This window comes from Mustela putorius, unplaced genomic scaffold, assembly GCF_011764305.1.
Source record: "Mustela putorius furo isolate JIRA1106 unplaced genomic scaffold, ASM1176430v1.1 tig00000275_pilon_pilon_pilon, whole genome shotgun sequence".
Classification (NCBI taxonomy): domain Eukaryota; kingdom Metazoa; phylum Chordata; class Mammalia; order Carnivora; family Mustelidae; genus Mustela; species Mustela putorius.
Window position 1 is genome coordinate 22,461,012 of NW_025421341.1, and position 20,002 is coordinate 22,481,013.

The following is a 20,002-nucleotide window of genomic DNA, read 5'->3' on the forward strand; positions in this document are numbered from 1 at the left end:
GAGCCCAACAGGGGACCTATGGTCCTGAGGTCATGACCTAAGCTGAAGTCAGACACCTAACTAACAGAGCTTCCCAGGCATCCCTGAAATTTATAGCATCTTAATTTTAGACTCTAAGTAAGTAGTTCATCATTTTTAAATTATATTGAATTGCTGACTGAATATTTACCATTAAAACCAACTCTGAATACTCATTAAAAGAGAAAAACCCTCAGGATATATTAAGGGTAAGAGCAATATGATCCCAATTTAAAAAAAATAATATAGAAGATGTCAGTAATTTCTTCGTTCCTCCATTCTTAGAGCAACAGTCATTTCCACAGTCTGGAAGGGACAGCTCTGAAGTCTATTTGACCCTGCCTGTCCCTCTGGCCTTAGCTTACTGCCCCAGGAATGGATATTTGAGTCAACCAATCAGATTGTTTCTGGAAATCTGGAACTGAGGCATTCAAAGTTAGCTGATGTTGAACATTTCAAGTGGAAGAAAGATCTGGGAGTTAAGGCTGCTATTTTAGGGCCAAGAAAAATATTACTTTTATTACCAAAATATATGCAATTTAAAAAAGGTGACAGAGGTAGAATTTTTCTTAATAATTCTCAGCATTCCATTTATCAATGTGCCCCCACACAATCCTAAATTATACTATCCATGTGACAGAGAACCAATCAGGAATGTTTCCATTAAAAAAAAAAGACTTTATTTATGTGTGTGTGTGTGTGAGAGAGAGAGAGAGAGAGAGAGAACACGAGAGAACACAAGCAGGGGAGAGGGGTAGAGGGAGAAGCAGACTCCCCGCGGAGCAGGGAGCCCAATGCGGGGATCGGGGCTCCATCCCAGGACTCCAGGAACATGACCTGAGGTGAAGGCAGACACTTAACCAACTGAGTCACTCAGCACCCCAAGGAAGTTTACTTTGAGATAAACAAGACAGATTTATCTTCAGGACAAGATTATCAGATGTATACAAACATTACTTAAGATCTATGGGAACAAATATAACCATGAGATAATGACACAGCTTTAATACTGGATAGAAGGGAAACCATGTGTTAAAACTCAACATTCTTACACTGAATACAGATTATCTGCCTCTTCCCCTAACCCAAATGAAACCTCCTTTCCTACAGTCTTTATTTCAGTGAATGGGATCACTGCACACTTTTTTTTTTTTTTTAAAGATTTTATTTATTTGACAGACAGAAATCACAAGTAGGCAGAGAGGCAGGCAGAGAGAGAGGAGGAAGCAGGCTCCCCGCTGAGCAGAGAGCCCGATGCGAGGCTCGATCCCAGAACCCTGGGATCATGACCTGAGCCGAAGGCAGAGGCTTTAATCCACTGAGCCACCCAGGCGCCCCTACAAATACAAATCTTTATCAAATACTTATTTGCTTAAAAATATCCAATAACTTCCTAATGCTTTTGAAATTAAGTCCAAACTTCTAAACATGTCTTCAGGCCACATAAAAGCTAGAGCATACATGTCTTTCTTTTGCTTTTCTTCCTCAACACCACGCTCCAACTGTGCAGATCATTCTGAATTTTTTTTTGTTGTGCACTAATTTGCCAGTCTTTCTCACATCTGGGCCTTTGCAAACACTCTTCCTTCTAGTGTCTGGAGATAGCGAAACCTTACCTGGCCAGTCTTCCTGCCCCTCCTGAGTTGATTCACAAGACAATCTGTTGGGCCCCAAATATTTACTATGCATTGGGCAGTGTTGTAGAAGGTAAGGATATAATGATAATTAAAGGAAGATGGCCCTTGTCCTCAAGGAGTTTAAGTACAAAGGCTCTGAGATGAGAAAGAACTTAGCATATTTTGAGGGACAGAGAGAGACAAAGCCACTATGGCTAAGCAGAGTGAAAGAGGGGGAGAGTGGACATAGGTCATGTTGTTTGAGGGGCTGTCGTATGCACTGCAGAATGTTTGGTAACATCCTGGCCTCTATCTACTAGATGCCAGTAGCCACCCTCTTCCCGAGTAGTGAGAACCAAAAATGACAGACATTGTTAAATGTTCCCTGAGGGACAAAAATGGCCTTGGATGAGAATCACTGATCTACTGCAATGGTTCTGAAACTTAACCAATCAGGAGCATTATCGTTAAGGATGGAAAAGAATGAATAGCCATATTCACAGCCAGTCATAATGTCACATCCAAGAAGCTTGGATGAAGTGTAGTGGCAAGTCAAATAAACTTTAAGCAGAACAATAGTGTGATTTATGCTTGAAAAAGATTACTGTGGCTGCTTTGTTCATCAAAGAAGGTCTGGAGGGACCTGGGTGGCTCAGATGGTTAAACATCTGCCTTCAGCTTAAGTCATGATCTCCAGTTCCTGGGATCAAGCCCTACGTAGGGCTCCTACCTCAACAGGGACTCTGCTTCTCCCTCTCCTTGCCTATGCTCTCTCAAAGGAATAAATGACATCTTAAAAAAAAAAGGTCTGTAGCAGGGCAAGAATGGCAGAAGAGGCGTTAGGAATCATTTATAGTGGCCCAGGTGAGAGACAGAAGACTAGAATTGTAGCTATGAAGATAATAAATGGGTGGATTTAGGACCTATTTTGTAGGTACATCTGACCAGATGGACTGAATGTAAGGTGTGAAGTAAAACAGAAAAAGTTAAGGGAGATGTGTTTTTTGGCTTGAGTAAATGGATTTATGATGGTACCATTTGGGGACATAGGGAAGGCGTATTTGGCTGGAGAGTGGAGAATTAGTCAAGTGGACTAATTTTCAAGTAGGCATCTCAATAAAAAAATTTAAAGCTCAGGAGAGAGATCTGGATTAGAGGTACGAATTTAGTTATGTGAGGCTCTGGTAAAACACAAAATCACTCAGGGAGAAGCTTCAGCAGAGAAGATAGCTAAGGTTGTCCTGGGAATACTCCAACAGTGAGAGTTCTGAGGCAGGGAGGGGCGGATAACCGAAGTGGGTAGCTGGCTTAGTAGGAAGAAAACCCCTGCCAAGTGTGGTATCATGGAAGCTCAGAGAAAAAAAGCTTATAAAAGTTTTAAATGTTAAGAAGGGAGTGGTGAATTATGTGAAATACTACTAATGTAAACTTGACAAACACCACTTCAGTGGAGTGATAGGGAAGAAAACCTACTTGGAGAGGGCTGACAAGAGAATGGGGAGGTGCTGAGAAAACAAAGAGAATGAATAAAACAGCCTTTCAATATTTTGCTGTGAGCAAAGAAAGGGGGCAGTAGCAGTAGGGGAATGGAAGGTCACAAGAGGGTTTTTTAAAGATGGCTTTTTGTTTTTTTAAAAGATTTTATTTATTTATTTGACAGAGAGAAATCACAAGTAGTCGGGAGAGGCAGGCAGAGAGAGAGAGAGGGAAGCAGGCTCCCCGCTGAGCAGAGAGCCCGATACGGGACTCGATCCCAGGACCCTGAGATCATGACCCGAGCCGAAGGCAGCAGCTTAACCCACTGAGCCACCCAGGCGCCCCAAAGATGGCTTTTTTTTTTAAAATATTTTATTTATTTATTTGACAGAGATCACAAGCAGGCAGAGAGGCAGGCGGGGGGTGGGGTGGGGTGGGGGTAGGAAGCGGGCTCCTTGCAGAGCAGAGAGCCCGATGTGGGGCTAAATGCCAGGACCTTGGGATCATGACTTCAGCTGAAGGCAGAGACTTTAACCCACTGAGCCACCCAGGTGCACCTAAAGATGCTTTTTTTTTTTTTTTAAAGATTTTATTTATTTATTTGACAGAGAGAAATCACAAGTAGATGGAGAGGCAGGCAGAGAGAGAGAGAGGGAAGCAGGCTTCCTGCTGAGCAGAGAGCCCGATGCGGGACCAGATCCCAGGACTCTGAGATCATGACCTGAGCCGAAGGCAGCGGCTTAACACACTGAGCCACCCAGGCGCCCTAAAGATGGGGTCTTAATCACTTTAAAATTAAGGCAGACAAAGGGTGCCTGGGTCCGGGATCAGGCTCTCTGCTCAGCCCAGAACCTGCTTCTCCCCTCCCTCTCTGCCTGCATTCTCTGCCTAATTGTGACCTCGATCTCTCTCTCTCTCTCTCTCTCTGTGTCAAATAAATTAAAAAAACCTTTTTTTTTTTTTTTTAAATTAAGGCGGACAAGAATTATTTATTTATTTGAGAGCGAGAAAGAGACAGTGAGAGAGGAAACAAAGCAGGGGGAGTGAGAGAGGGTGAAGTGGGCTTCCCACCAAGCAGGGAGCTCCATGCAGGGCTCAATCCCAGAACCCTGGGATCATGACCTGAGCCTAAAACAGACACTTAACAACTAAGCCACCCAGGTACCCCAGACAAGAATAACTTAAAAGAGAGGGAAGACCAGATGCAGGAAAGAGAGAGTAAAATTTCAAGAGTAAAGGTCTTTAGATGGTACAGTGGGTGAAATTCTGAATATGAACAGAGGGACTGGCCTTATATAAGAGCCAGGATAGTTACTCCAAAACAAAAGTAAAGGCAGAGTTTTCACCTGACTACATCTCTCTTCTTTGAAAAGTACACAGCTTAGCTATAAAGCTAGAGTGTGTGTGGAAAGAGAAATGGAGATTTGAGGAAGACATAACAGAGAATGAGAAAAGAAATTTACTAAAGAAGTATGACAGAACTGACTAGTCACATTTAGTGCCCACTTAAGAGTGCAGTCATGAATAAGAGGGAAGTCTATTCAGCATGAAATTGTGATTTTCTCCAGTAATCTTCAGCTGCTTGGGAGTAGGTATGGCATACAAAACTAGTTGAGCTGGGAGCTAGGCTGTGTCAGGTGACTGTGACAAGGAAGGAGAGGAGAGTACCAAGATCAGCCCACAGGATGGGAAAGTGACAACAAGAGGTGATCAACAACAAAAAAGAAATTTTTTTTTTTTTTTAAAGTAGGCTCCACACCCAGCATGGAGCCCAACATGGGGCCTGAACTCACAAGCCTGAGATCAACAAGATCAAGAGTCATACACAAGCCTGAGCCAAGATCAAGAGTCATACACTTAACTGACTGAGCCACCCAGGCAGCCCCCGACTGGAAATTTTAATGAGATCAAATTATCACTGAAAACAGAACATAACACTCAGTAAGCTGGAAGGAGAGAAGGATATATGAAATCAAGATTTCTTTTTTTTTCCTTTTCTTTTTTTTTTTTTTTTTAATATTTATTTACTTGATAGGGAGAGATCACAAGCAGGCAGAGAGGCAGGCAGAGAGAGAGGGAAGAAGCAGGCTCCCCGCTGAGCAGAGAGCCTGATGCAGGGCTCGATCGCAGGACCCTGGATCATGACCTGAGCCGAAGGCAGAGGCTTTAACCCACTGAGCCACCCAGGCGCCCCTGAAATCAAGATTTCAAAGGCAGTACAATTACTAATGAAGACAAAGTCAAGGGGATCAGTTCTCAAACTACCATGCATCAGAATCATTTGGAACCAAAACACCAAATGCTGACTCTTATATCCAGAGTTTCTTATTCAGTAATTCTGGGGGCCACAGATGCATTTCCAGCAAGTTCCCACATGATACTGATGATCTAGGGATATACTATGAGAACGACTAATTTAGGATAGGACTTCTGTCAGTGATCAAGATGGGGTAGGAAAAAAGATTTAGAATTAAGATCAGGAATTAAGAAGCCAGGCTGTTGAAAGGACCATTTATGAAGATGCTGAATGCCCTAAGAATGTTGATAAGAGAGAACGAAAGGTAAAAGACAGCTATAGAAAGAGAAAATAGGAGGCAAAGTTTGAGGTCTTATACTTCAAGGAGCTGGGATTTTTGCAGGATAAAAGTAGACCAAAGGGTTGGAGATGGCATAGGGCAACAAGGAGAAAACCTATCCCACTTCTAGGCTCTGAATTATCAGGGTATGGGGGAAAAAACAACTTATACTTAAAGAACAGTAGGGCAATCCATAATGGGAGTCTTTCAAAGAAAAACTGGCCTTGACTAAATACTAACGGGACCTAACAACTAAATGCAGTGGGTAATTTTGGGTGTACACACACACACACACGAATGAGACAATTGGGGAAATGCATATGGACTTCGTACTAGAATTATATATGGAAACACTGTTAGTATTGTTAGGGGCAGTAGCTATTATATAGAAAAATTTCCATGTATTTGGAGATTCAGGTTGAAGTGTTTTAGGGTGAAATATGATACTTGCAATTTCAAACAGTTGCTTTAAAAAAGAAAAGTGCATGTGTCCATGTGTGTAGTCTGCAAAGATGGCTTCCAATGAACTACAAAGTATTGTTGTCGGTATTTGTACTCTTGTGTAGTCACCCAAGAGTGAATCTGGGTAGATTTTCACTTTGAGTGGTTTAAGAACAAAATGTGGTGGAACTGATTCCCTGCTAAATCTCAGCCTAAACGTTACATTAAGGAGGCCAGGCAGCTTCATCCCCTTTTGTGCTCTGGAAGCCCTGAGCTATCATGTAAGAAGCTGGCCACCTTGCTGGAAAGATCATGTGGAGAGGGACGGGCCCTGAGATTACATGGAGATAAAAAGATGAAGAGAAGAGGGGGGAGGGAAAGAAAGAATGGGGAGGGTATCCAGCCACCCTAATGGCCCTGTCTAGCCAACATCACCAAGGTGCCTGGCTGAGCCATCTTGGATGTTACAACCTAGTCACAACCAGACAATCCAGAGTTACAAGAGATATTAAAATGTCTTAAGATACTAATTTTGGCTAACTGCCGTACAACTACATACATAGACACACGGTGAGGGGAGAAAGCAAATATGAAAAATGTTTATTAATCAATCTACTTAATTTCTCTGTGGATTTGAACACTTTCAAAATAAAAGACTTACAGTGGATTTTGATATTTGATCATTCCTTGGTTTTACTGTTAATTTTTAAAAGTATGATAGTGGGATTGACGCTGTGTTTTCTAAAAAAGAGTTCTTTTAGAGACACCTGGGTGGCTCAATTGGTAAAGCATCTGCCTTCAGCTCTGGTCATGATCCCAGAGTCCAGGGATCAAGTCCTGCATCAGGCTCCCTCCTCAGCCCGCTTCTCCCTCTGCCTGCTGCTCCCCCTGCTTGTGGCCCCCACCTCTCTGACAAAAAAAAAAAAAAAAGAATAAAATCTTAAAAAAAAAGTTCTTTTAAAGATATTAAAATCTTTACTGATGAAATTATCTAATATCTGGGATTTACTTCTAAATAATCTAGGGGATGGGGTGAAGAAGGAAGATGGGATATATATGAAAGAAGATTGTCTTGTTTATGATAATTATTGTTAAAGTGTTTTAGGGTAAAATATGGTATCTGCAATTTCAAACACTTGCTTTAAAAATAACATTATTGTTGATAACAGATGTAAGGGAGAAGATTCATTACACTCATCTCTCTACTTTTGTCCTTGCTCCATATTTCCTGTAAGTTAAAAAAAGAAATGTTGCAGCAGAAGCAATGTCTTTGGGTTTCAGTTACAGTAAGGTGAATGGAACAGTGATATTAAAGAAACAAGTAACAAAAGAAGGCGTGCATCCAATTGGGGAAGACAGTCACTGGAGAACAGGATTTTATTTAAAAAGGCTATAAAGTACTTACTAATAAGTTGTTCTCCCCAAAGCTGCTATATGGTTACAAGCTACTGTGGTTATTAATGATATTGATAACTCAGTGTTCTCCCCCACTGGCACAGAGAATCTAGAACTAACTATATGTAAAACTAACTTCCTTTGTTAATTTTAGGGAGATGTAGGACTGGGCAAAGATGTGAAAGGAAGAGCTGAAAGCAGGAATTACTGGCAAAAGGCAAAAGCACTAATGTTAACCAATGATATCTAAGGGCAGTGACTGTTAAGTTTAATAAGAGAAAGGGATGTCCTAAGGATACTTCCATCAAAAAGGGAGGAAAAAAAGGAATATCTATATCCAAAACCATCTGCTTTTTGCATCCAATTAGACTGAGGATATACTAATTCTTACCTTTACTTGCACATAAAGTAATTCACAATTGATGAGGCCTAACCCCAAGAATACAGAAAATAGGGCGCCCGGGTGGCTCAGTGGGTTAAAGCCTCTGCCTTCGGCTCAGGTCATGATCCCAGGGTCCTGGGATCAAGCCCCACGTCGGGCTCTCTGCTCCAAGGAAAGCCTGCTTCCTCCTCTCTCTTCCTGCCTCCCTGCCTACTTGTGAACTCTCTCTCTCTCTGTCAAATAAATAAATAAAATCTTAAAAAAAAAAAGAATACAGAAAATAATTGTGATTTACTACTATTTTCTTCACCTCCCAAATTCTAGGCTTGACATACTCACACATCAGCTACATAGACAGATAAACATACATATTAGGGATATCTGGAGAAGAATACTAGAATTGGTTATAGGAAGAGGTAGTAAAAGTTTTCTACCTAAAAAATCTTTAAATACCCACAGTGTACAAGGCAAGGAGGCTCTGTTTTTCCCATTGACAGATTGAAAAATAACAAAATATGAATAATTACCACAAAATAAATTTTTATCTCTATAGCACTTTACACTATATATGTATATAGGTGACCTAACATTCTACTCACAATCTTCTGAAGTACTTGGTGTACCCCGTATAGAGATAAGAAAATGGAGTACCAAAGAGGTTAAATCGCCTGTTTAGAAAATTCTATGGGCCGCTTGGGTGGCTCAGCTGGTTAGGCATCCAACTCTTGATTTTACCTTAGGTCGTGATCTCAGGGTTGTGAGATCAAGCCCAGCATCAGGGCCATGCTCAGTTTAGTCTGTCTGTCCCTCTCTGCCCCCTCTGCTCCTCCCCTTGCTCTCTCTCTAAAATGAATAAATAAAACCTTTAAAATAAATTCAGAAGTAGTCAGTGGTACTGCCAAGATGAGGGGCTTTAAACCTAACCTCTTAGTTCAGGGGTCTTTCTACCATTATTATAAAGGGATGAATCCAAAGGAGAATGGAGAACTTGAATTATTTTATACACTAAAACCTGGTACAAATTCAGATATAGAAAAATGAGGAAATAATTACAGATTTCTGAGAATAGTGGGAAAAAAAAAGTACCAAAAAATGACACATTTACTTAACTGCACAAAGGAATCCTAACTTTTCTTTTGATGTATACTTAAAGGGATACAGCATACTTTACCAACAGCCTCTGGAAACTACTCACAATATATACTTCTCATTTTTTAAAATGATTTTTTTAAAAAAGCATGAAAATATGATTAGTTCTATTACCTGGGTCCATATTACCTCCCATTATTTACAAGCCACTTGTCCTTATAAGGCTTCAGAACACAGTTGTGCCTTACCCGACGTTTATTTTCATTAAACCTACCGGGCTCTGTGACTGGTTTGGGCTTCTCAGTCTCCACAGGGTCTTGATTTTCAGGCATTTCTTGAATATCATCTTCTGCAAATCCGGTATCTGGGCTGCTGGTTGGTTTATCATCATCTTCATGACTCAGAGTTGGTGAAGCTTCTCTCTTACTCATCTCTAAAACAGCTGCTAGAAGCTCTTCTTCGCTCATTCCGTCAAATCCGGAGTTTTCCAATTCAGACTTAGCAGGATCTACCCTACATGATCTTGAATCCTGAAAAAGAGAGTCACTTTTAGAGGAAACCTGATGGCCTGAGAGTATAGCAATCTTAGAGTTTAAAGTGAGTTTATTTATTTCTAAAATGTTTCCTCTCTTTGATGTTTTGAGTTGACAATAGCCAATATATGAACTCACTGGCAAGCCTAATTTTCTTCTAATAAATATATAGGGACACATGTTTATTGATCACACTAAGTGTTAAGTAAAGGATTTGGGAAATACATAAAAAATAAAATAAATTCACTCAAAATCCATTACTCAGAGATAATTATAGTAAGTATTTTTGGTGTATTTTCTTCCAGATATACGTGGGTCGCAATACGGACACTATCACCACACCTAGTATTTTTCTGTTTCTAAAAATTATTTTGTATTTTTAAATTTTTTACTTAAATTCGATTTAGTTAACATACAGTGTATTATTAGTTTCGGGGGTAGAATTCAGTGATTCATCAGTTGCATATAGCACCCAGTATTCATAACATCAAGGGCTCTCCTTAATGTCCAATTACCCCATCCCCCCATTCACCTTCTCCAGTAACCCTGTTTGTTTCCTATCATTAAGAGTCTCTAGCAGTTTGCTCCCTGTTTTTATTATTTTATTTTCCTTGCCTTTCCTTATGTCCATCTGTTTTGTTTCTTAAATTTCACCATACGAGAGAAATCATATGGTATGTCTTTCTCTGAGTGACTTATTTCACTTATCAAGATACTCTCTCTTTCTATCCACATTGTTATGAATGGCAAGATTTCACTCTTTTGATGGCTGAGTAATATTCCATTGTATGTATATACCACATTTTCTTTACCCATTCATCCATTGATGGGCATCTGGGCACTTTCCATAATTTGGCTATTGTGGACACTGCTGCTATAAACACTGGGGTGCATGTGCCCCTTCAAATCACTATGTTTGAATACTTTGGATAAATAGTAGTGTAACTGTTGGGTCACAAGGTAGTTCTATTTTTAACTTTTTTAAGGAACCTCCATAATGTTTTCCAGAATGGTCGCACCAGTCTGCATTCCCACCAACAGTGTAAAGGGGTTCCCCTTTCACCACATCTTCACCAACATCTACTGTTTCCTGAGTTGTTAACTTTAGCCATTCTGACTGTACACCTAATATTTTTTCCCTAATATTTCTATTTAAATGTTGAATCACCATGTTTTTCTTTTTTCCAAATAAATGAGAAAAATAAAAACATCAATATTATATAAATATTCAGAAGTTATTTTTTGACGACCTCTCTCTCGTTTCTGGGAGAACTTCTGACTTTCTACCATTTCTCACTCAAGGTGAACAGCCAAAAACTATCTTCAGCTTTGAAATAAGATGGGAAACAAGCCAATAAAAATTAACTACTAAATTGTTATCTTAACAAAAGGGAGATTTATAATCAGTCACATGAAATGATGCAAACTCCTAGGGAAGCTTGTATCTTCAAAGTATTAACTATCATTATGTGTCAAGATAGAGAATGATAAAGTTATGCCTTCTCACATTCATTATTTAAACCTCTACATTACCTGCTTGACTGCTGATGTAAAATGTTTACTACAGTCCCCCATATATTAACAATTAGTATTAAATAAAGCAAATGATTACTTCAGGACCCACACGTTAAAGTAGCTCTGAAGATTAACAGGAGAAAGCAATTTACCTGTCACTGCTAAAGTCTCAAATCATAGAAACAACCCAAGTGTCCATCAATGGATAAATAAAAATGTGGTATACATATACAATAGGATACTATTCTGCCACAAAAAAACAAAACCTTGCCATTTGCAACAAAATGGATGGACCTTGAAGGTATTAAGCTAAGTGAAATGAGTCAGATAGAAAAAGACAAATACCATATAATATTGCTCACATGTGGAGTCTAACAAAACAAAACACAAAACCCCACCAAGCTCACAGATGTAGAGAACAGACTGCTGGTAGTTAGGGGTGGAAGCCTGTGTGCGTGTGTGTGTGTGTGTGTGTGTGTGTGTGTGTGTGAGAGAGAGAGAGAGAGAGAGAGAGAGATAGAGAGAGACCGACACAGACAGACAGACAGAAATGGGAAAAGCAGGCCAACCTCCAGTTATAAAATAAATAAGTCACAAGGATGAGGATGTAATGTACAGAATTAGACTACTGTTAATATTTTATTGCAGATTTGAAAGTTGCTTAAGAGAACAGATCTTAGAAGTCCTTCCTACAAGAATTTTTTTTTGCTAACTATGTATGGTAATGGGTATTAACTAGACTTACTGAAGTAATCTTCTTGCAAGACATAAAAATACTGAATCAATATACTGTACACCTGAAACTAAAATGTCAATTATACCTTAATAAAAAAAGTCCCAATGCATTTTTATTTTTTTTTAAAGATTTTATTTATTTTTTTAACAGAAACATAGCAAGAGAGGGAACACAGCAGGGGGAGTGGGAGAGGGAGAAGCAGGCTCCCTGCTGAGCAGAGAGCCCGATGCGGGGCTGGATCCCAGGACTCTGGGATCATGACCTGAGACAAAGTCAGATGCTTTATGACTAAGCCACCCAGACACCCTGTCCCAGTCCATTTTTTAAACAGACTGGTTTTGTAGTTACAGAAAGTATACTCTTTAAAAGTAGTGTTTCAACAGACCCATCCAGTTTATGAATTTATGATCTATGCTATTTTATTAAGTTTGCTTAAAAAAAAGTTTGCCAATGTTCATTATAAAGGCATTTTTTTGGACAGTAAGAGCTATACAAATATTTGTCAAGTATTTTGATGAGAAATTACTTACTTTTTCCAGGTCTTCCGGCTGCTGTTCGCAGCCTGACATTTCACAGATTCTCTGGCTAAGGGCCACAGAGCGTTTCAGCTCATCCTCACTGTCTGAATCAAGGCATAAAGCCAAGGAGCTCTTGGATTTGAAGGGGAAATTCCTGTAATTTAAGAAAAAAACCCTCTATGAGTCTGATAAATTAACATTTGTCCTTGTTATTCCCTTGATGTGTGAATACCAAAATAAAAAACTTTTCCATTATGGAAAATGACTTACAGAGAAAAAAAGATACAGCAAAAGTGGTGTATTTAAGCATTACCTTTGCCCCACTCCAAAACAGCCATGCTTTGAAAATTTGACAATTGTTACGCTATAATAAAATCCATCTGTAAACCAATCACTTTGTGCCTTTTTTCTTTTAATGATCAACCCCAAAGTTTTTGTTTTTATAAAGCAAGTTCTCTACTGAATGCATGCAGACATAGCAATGAATAAATGTTTTTGACAACACTGTGCATGAGGGCTAATTTTTGATCTTTTAAATTATGATCCATGTATTTTAAAATTAACAGTAACATTCCACTTATCCAATTATATGTAGGTCAGACTTCTGGCAACCTCTACTTTCCAGAACACAGGGATTCAAAAGTAAGAAAAAAGGCTTCTGAGGAAAGCAGTAGTTTCAAAGCCAATGTACTTTTTACTCTTTAGACAGGGACCCTTTCCTTCCTAGGAAATGGTGTATAAAATAACATAGCAAGTTCATCAAGAAATGAGAGCTAGGAAATGAGAGAGAATAACCACAAAAAGGGCAATAAAGAACTATGAAGTCATTTAATATAAACTGTTTTGTAAGAATTAAAAGCCTCAGAGGGCATTATCATAATAATACACAGGGCAGTAAGTGACACTCATAATGCTGATTCTAAGTCATTAAAATATATTTAAATTATCTTCAGTGTTTTATTTAGGAATAGAAGGAATTCTGTAAGGTTACAGAGTATATAACCATCTAAAATGGCTAAGCATCTTAGAGATTAATGCTTAAAAAAGCAATATTAAGCTATGTAAAAATTTGTATGTGGAATACCAAATATCATTCTTCAGTGATACCAGATAAGTAAGGTGTTACTGCAATTGTCTTCTAAGTGAGCTGAAAATAAACTAAAAGAAAAAGTGGTAAAGGTCAAAGAGCACGAACTTCTTTGATGGAGGTTAACATAAATTCATATACTATACTAAAAAAAAAAAAAAACTAAAATGGAAATTGGAAAAATGCAATTAATCTAAATGTAAAAACTGTAAATAAACATATAGAATGATGGCACCAAGAAATAAGAGGCCACAATGGAAACCAGGAGGATTGCATAGCAATGTAGATCAAAGAAAAGAGGCAAGTGGTCAGTGATAAACCCAAACATAGTCTGTGGCTGAGAGCACCCAGGTTATCACTGCACTCCAGCCTGTACACTTAAATAGCCTCCATTATGTGTTCAAAAGGGTTTTCAGTATAACTTAGAAATAGCCAATTAGCCATCTTAATTCCTCATTTCTGATTTCATGCTCACCAAGCAAAGCTGAATGTATTAATTTGTTTACCCATGTAAACACTTTGCTGAAGGACGGTGACACCTGGCTACAAATATACCAGGGTCAAATGTGACAAAGGACATTGCAGAAGAACCAACGGTATTCTTGTTCGTAACTCAGCCTCTTTTAAGTTTGATCGGCATGACAGGTCTTCTAGGGCCTAATTATCTTTTATTGACCAACTTTCAAATTCTCATATCAGTAGACCCTGGAGAACAGATGACCATGCCAAATATAATGATGCCCAATGAAACCCTCTCCTTCTTGAAACTATAGTGATTTGGTACATAAAGAGTGCATTCCATTAATAATTACTATATTCACAGAAGGCAGCTTGCCTGTAGTAAGGAAAAATATTCATCCTGTAAATGCATCACTTGCTCACTTTCTAAGCAGCCAAGTGGTATTGCTCATTTGTATCTTGAGAACGGGCAAGAGTATTCATATCGGTACCATTTCAGATTTCTAGTCATGTTAGTCATCTGGTTTTAATTGCACTGAAAAATAATTAACAGGAGGAAAAGAAAATAGCAGTTCCCAAATATCATTTTATGATTATATAAGCCCCCCAAAGCCCTTAAACAACAGAAGTGTCTCTTTTCTAAAAGTACTTTGGGACATCAAATTTTCAGAAAAACAAATTTTAAAGATAAATGACAACCAAGTCATTTAGAACTGTTTAATCAGGAACTGTGGTTCTAGTTAAATCATAGAGGAGATGTATTTTTTCTTTCTTTTTTTTTTTTTTTAAGTATCTGCTTCCCTTCTTGGACAAATTTTTTCATCTTAAGTAGAAAATATAGAACATCTATAGAATAGCTACATTTCACTGTGTGTTTGTTTTCTTGTTCCCTTTCAGAATTGCTCCAGTTCAGTGTCTAAGATAGGAAGTCCCAGACTGGCTAGCAACAGGTGAAAAGATATTTTGGGAACCCCACCATGTGTAGCTTTAAGGAACAGTGCTTTATACCAACAGTGGTTATTTATCCCTTCAGGCCTTAAAATCCCTTGTCATCAGCCAATTTCTATAGTTGCAGGTTGAAAATATAACGGATTAACAGATGATTTAAGAAGTTTAAAAACAAAATTTTGAGAAGATCATCTGAATGTGCTTCATTCTGTTAAAGATTTGTTATATGCTAGGTTATACTTCAAAGCAGATTCAGGAAAATTACGAAGTATAGTAATAGAGAGCAGTTATCATGCAAAGAAAAACAAAGAAAAGGGGAGGGGATAATCTTGGAAATTAGGGTAAGCCAAATCCTTAAAAATACAAATTTTGGGTACACAAGAAATATAACTCACTTTGAAGGTGTAGAAGGGCTGGTGATGCAGGAATTCACCATTTGAGAGGCTTTCAATGGTCTAGAACTATCAGAAAATTAGAAAATATATAATGTATATAATTACATTATTAAAAATATATTTAACTTATAAACTGAATTATTCTATACTATAGCTCCTTATATATCCTTTTGAAAAGCAAGTAATTATAATACTTCTACTAGCTATAGAGGCCAAAAGAGAAAACAAAACACCATCTGTAGGCTCTTCCTGATCCAATGATCTAAAAAAACAGCATTGGAAATGAAGTCAAAGGTAATGCATATGAAAGAACAACTTGGGAAAAATTATCTTGCCTCAGTTCTTTACTTTTAAGCAATAAAATAATAATAGCTCTCATTTATTGAGGACTTACTGGCTCTCAGACACTGGAGTAAGAGCTCATGTGTACTACCTCACTTAATGTTCCACATCATCCCATTATTTCCCCATACACAGGTCAAAGAACTTGTCCAAAGTATTCAAGCCGTTCCACTGTGGAATCATAGAGCCTGGTTTCAGGCCTGTGATCATAAATCACCCACACTGATGGCCACAAAGAGTAACAGTTCTACCAGCAGAGGGCAGTTTGCATTAAGCAAAAACATCTATTCTGATGAAAGCCCGTAAAAGAAAACCCAGAAACACTTAAGACTCTGGGAAAATATCTTTATTAGTAAGAGTCCTTCAGTGTAAACTTACACAATGTAGCATATATTTCAATTATGAATCCAAGGGAAATACATTTTATAAAACTGAATCAATTATCGTTAGCAAATACTCATTCACCTTCTGAAAGGTCTATTTATTCTACGTTAGCCAAGAGATCTGGCTCTTCCAGTTACTAACTGCATCGTGACCTTAAGAAAATCACTTACTCTCCTTGGATCTTCTCTGTAAAGCTAAAAATTTAGACAAAATCTCTAAGATCCTTTTCACTTCTAAAGTTGGAGAACTTTGTGATTCTTCCAAATTAGAGTTCAAGTATAAAAGAGCTACAATACATGGCTTCAAAGTAATGTAAGTAGAGTAATGCAAGAAAGAGCCATGTTCAGAGAAGTCCTAAGGTCTTCCCAGCACACATGATGATGCAAAATCAAAAGTAAAGGTTACTTCTTTTATCACAGAAAAATTTCTAGGAACCACAGAAGTTCTTCATTCACATTGGTGATAATACATTTATGAAAATACAATCAATCTGGGGGGGCACTAAATCAAATTTAGTACACCATTTCTCAAACTTGCATATCCCAAAGAGTCAGCAAAGGCATTTAAAAAAATACTTATTTTCAAGCCCTATCTCAGATCTACTAAAACAGAACTATTAGGAAAGAACACAAGAATTAGTATTTTTAGTGTTCAGTGACTCTTATGAACAAGCAAATTTGATTTATATTCCCCAAATGTACCAAACTTGTCTTCTAGTGATCTAAAAGATTAAGAGCACTCTCTAAAAAGGTTAACTTATGAAGAAAGGCAATTAATGTACTCAGAAAAACATTAAGCATTTTATTTAATTACTTCCATCAGGCAGTAATTTGACCCAAAATCCCAAAATAAAGCAAAATTAAAATCTCCTTCTTGGTCCGATTTTACCTGAGAGTCATGTTATCTAGTTCAGCCATTGTTTTGATCAGATACTAAAGCCCTTCTACTTCAAAAGGAATGGTAAAGAAATTCTCTCTCAAGGACTTACATTGCCATATGTGCACTCCAACCAAGGGTGAAGGGTGGTTTTGTATTTTCAGTGCAATGAGAGGATAGGGTCAGGTATCTTGGGATGATGACTTGCTGCCCAATCTTGTTGTTAAGTGAGAGAGTGACATTGAAGCTGTATCGTTTCAAATGCAGAATGAGGATCCTGAAAAACAGGAGATGATACAACTAGTTCACACATAACAAAGCTAGCTCTCTTACCAGTAACTAACCATGTTAGACAGCTTTTGACTTAAAGAATACTTTTGGCTAAAGATCTTTCAAAGAACGTTTACTGAATAGCTGCCATGTGTTAGGCATTGTGCTAGGTACTAAGAATATAAATAAAAATAAAACATGGGCATTGGGTGGATAAATGAGGTCTGGGTAAAATACTTATAATGCTCACTGAAATAAAAAACAACCACCAAATAGAACACATTGTATTTTAAAATGTTGGTATCGGGGGGCACCTGGGTGACAAAGTCGGTTGAGTATCGGACTCTCAGCTTTGGCTCAGGTCATGAGACTGAGCTCTGAAGGTGGCTCCACACTCAGCATGGAGTCTGTGTGGTCTCTCTCTCCCTCTGAGCCCCTCCCCCTGATTCCCTCTCTAAAATAAATATATAAATCCTAAAAAAAAAATCTTTTAAAATTACTAAAATGTTGGTATTGGGTTAAATCCTTAAATTATTTACTTTAATGTTACATAGTTTACAAAAAAATAGGCATTATATAACAACTAATGGTAATTTAAAGTGTTAAACAGCCCTTATGTTTGACAGTGAACATTAAATATTTCACGATGATTTTTGACAAGAACTGTTTTTTTTTAAAGTAGGCTCCATGCCCAGCATGGAGCCCAACACAGGGCTTGAACTCATGACCCCATAATTAAGACTTGAGCTGAGATCAAGAGTCAAAAACCCAGGCACTCCTGACAAGAACTGCTCTTATTTCAATGTGTAGCACTTTCTCTGGAAAAAAGCTAAGAAAGAAATAGGGAAGTTTTCTCAACTTACAAAAAGTTCTACAAAATTTACATGCCAAATCTGGGTTGCGGGTCTGAAAAAGCTTTTAGCTCTGTAGAAATACTTCTTTTTAGTTACTATTGTGCCAACCTTTTCACCTCTGATACAGACCATAATCTCTGCTTGATGGACTAAATATATTTCACAGCCCACAAGAACACTTTAAAATTTGAATTTCAGAACTCTTATGGGAATAAACCTCAATTCTAGGCAAAATAATGTCTGCTTTATGGAGAATGGTTTCCTTTCTCACCGTACGTATCTTTATCACAGAAGCCATAAACTAAAAAAATTGTAAATTAAAGTTACTATGTTTTTCTTTAGAAAGTATGCTAGAACTCATAATCTTCAAATTCACAACCTGAGAGAACACAAGGATCTAAATGGTATGAAGAGAATAAAACTAATGTCAAATACTTCCACTAAAGTTCCAAATAATCCTACCAAAATAAAAGGTAATATGAAACAGATGATAGTCAAAATCACTTTTCTACAAAGATAAGGTGGACTAAAACTGAACATATTTGATAAAGATACCTGGCCCTTCAAGAATAAAAGTAAACTGCCTTTAATACTGAAATGCAAAAGTCTGACAATCAGAATTTATGATACAAAGGCTTCTAAAGTTCGGAGTAAGTAGACAAACTGTAACACAAGCGACCTACCATAAAAAAAGGAAAAAATTTCCCTTGGTTATTTTTTTTTCTCACTAAAAGAAGAAATAGCTAGACACTAGAAAAAGAATCAGACATTCAGTTTGCCAGGTCAAACAAGTACTTCAAATTGTACATGCTTCCCTTAGTTAATAACAGCTGGGAACAATCAGTCCTTTGCCTTAAGGTTTGTCTCCTCCACCTCCTGCCTCAAAAACACCCACCAATAGGAAAGAATAAGTATCTCGAGTAGGAAATGGTCACTATAATACTGCTATGATTTAGAAAGTAATTTCTTTAAAAGAAATTCATTTTCTAGAAACGAGATAATGGAATGTAAAAGAACTAGTCTCTAGGGGCTAGGTTCCAGAAACTCTACACTTACAGAAAAGTGAAGCTAATAAAAGAAAGTAAAGCACTTTGCAGGCAAAGTGCCACATAAATACTTAATAATAACAACCTTGTTTGTGGTTGAGATCTATTCTTGGAAAGAACTAGAAGCTGTACTATAATCACATCATATTTTGTCTAACTAGTTTGGTTTTATGTATGTTTACACAGAGCTAATGTAAGTTAATTTCATTCCTAATTCTGAATTGTTTTGATTATAGGTAACTTACTAACTTACAAGATGCTTTGAATAAAGGAATCCAAAAAAAAAAAAACCAACCCCTGCAGAAAATTACTCTTCTTGTTTTATTTTCATGCACACACATGTATGTATTTGTGGAAGATTTTTACTGAAGGTTTCAGAGAAGAGGAGACTAGCACATAATCAAACTGCAAATTATAACTGAATGTCATACATTACCAAATTAAAAATCTACTACGTAGTCCCTACCATTGTTCCAAAATCTCACCAGCTACCGCCATCTTTCAAGGAATCTCAAGTGACTTCCCTTGTTCAGCATTCCAAATCGTCTTCCTTTCTTACACAAGAGCTTCCATCCTCCACCTTCTCCTACCTCAGCTTTGCTTTCCCAATCCATTCCAGTGAGCCACTGACCAGTAGTATCTGTGAGTACTTTAAAGAAGAAAAACTGAAGAGCAATTCATTTTACCTGGGTAGCCTGTTAAATTTGTGCCTGACAAGAGCACACTTCCCACCACACTTCTCACAGGAATACTCAAGTTCTTCTGCCTGTAAAGAGACAAGAGGGAAAAATAAAGAAGCATGAAGTTGAATCAGCACTACCCCATTACATGCTAACACTCTTTTCTAGTCAACTAGTTTAGTGCAATGACAACTCCGACCAGTTTAAATTTTGTGTCTAGAGTCACAAGCCTTACTAAATTGACCTAATCCTCAAAATAGATATAATATCATGCCCTATTTCAGAATTCCTAATTTCCTTTTTTACCATGGAAACATCTCAATTTATGACAGCAACTAGACTCTACAGTAGCAGATTCTCAACCTT

General features: G+C 37.8%; 1 protein-coding gene across 5 annotated transcripts in view; it reads right to left on the reverse strand.

Annotated features, from left to right (window-relative positions):
• USP37 (ubiquitin specific peptidase 37) overlaps positions 1–20,002 on the reverse strand; it is an 85,984-nt gene that overhangs the window by 14,738 nt on the left and 51,244 nt on the right. For 4 of the 5 annotated variants that reach the window (XM_004762757.3, XM_004762756.3, XM_004762755.3 and 1 more), the window contains 5 exons: positions 19,643–19,722; positions 16,899–17,063; positions 15,185–15,250; positions 12,308–12,449; positions 9,268–9,523 (listed from right to left, as the gene is read on the reverse strand). In XM_004762757.3, coding sequence (XP_004762814.2) covers positions 9,268–9,523; positions 12,308–12,449; positions 15,185–15,250; positions 16,899–17,063; positions 19,643–19,722 — 709 coding nt within the window. The remainder of the gene's footprint in view (positions 1–9,267; positions 9,524–12,307; positions 12,450–15,184; positions 15,251–16,898; positions 17,064–19,642; positions 19,723–20,002) is intronic. The other variant, XM_013061558.2, reaches the window with a different exon arrangement.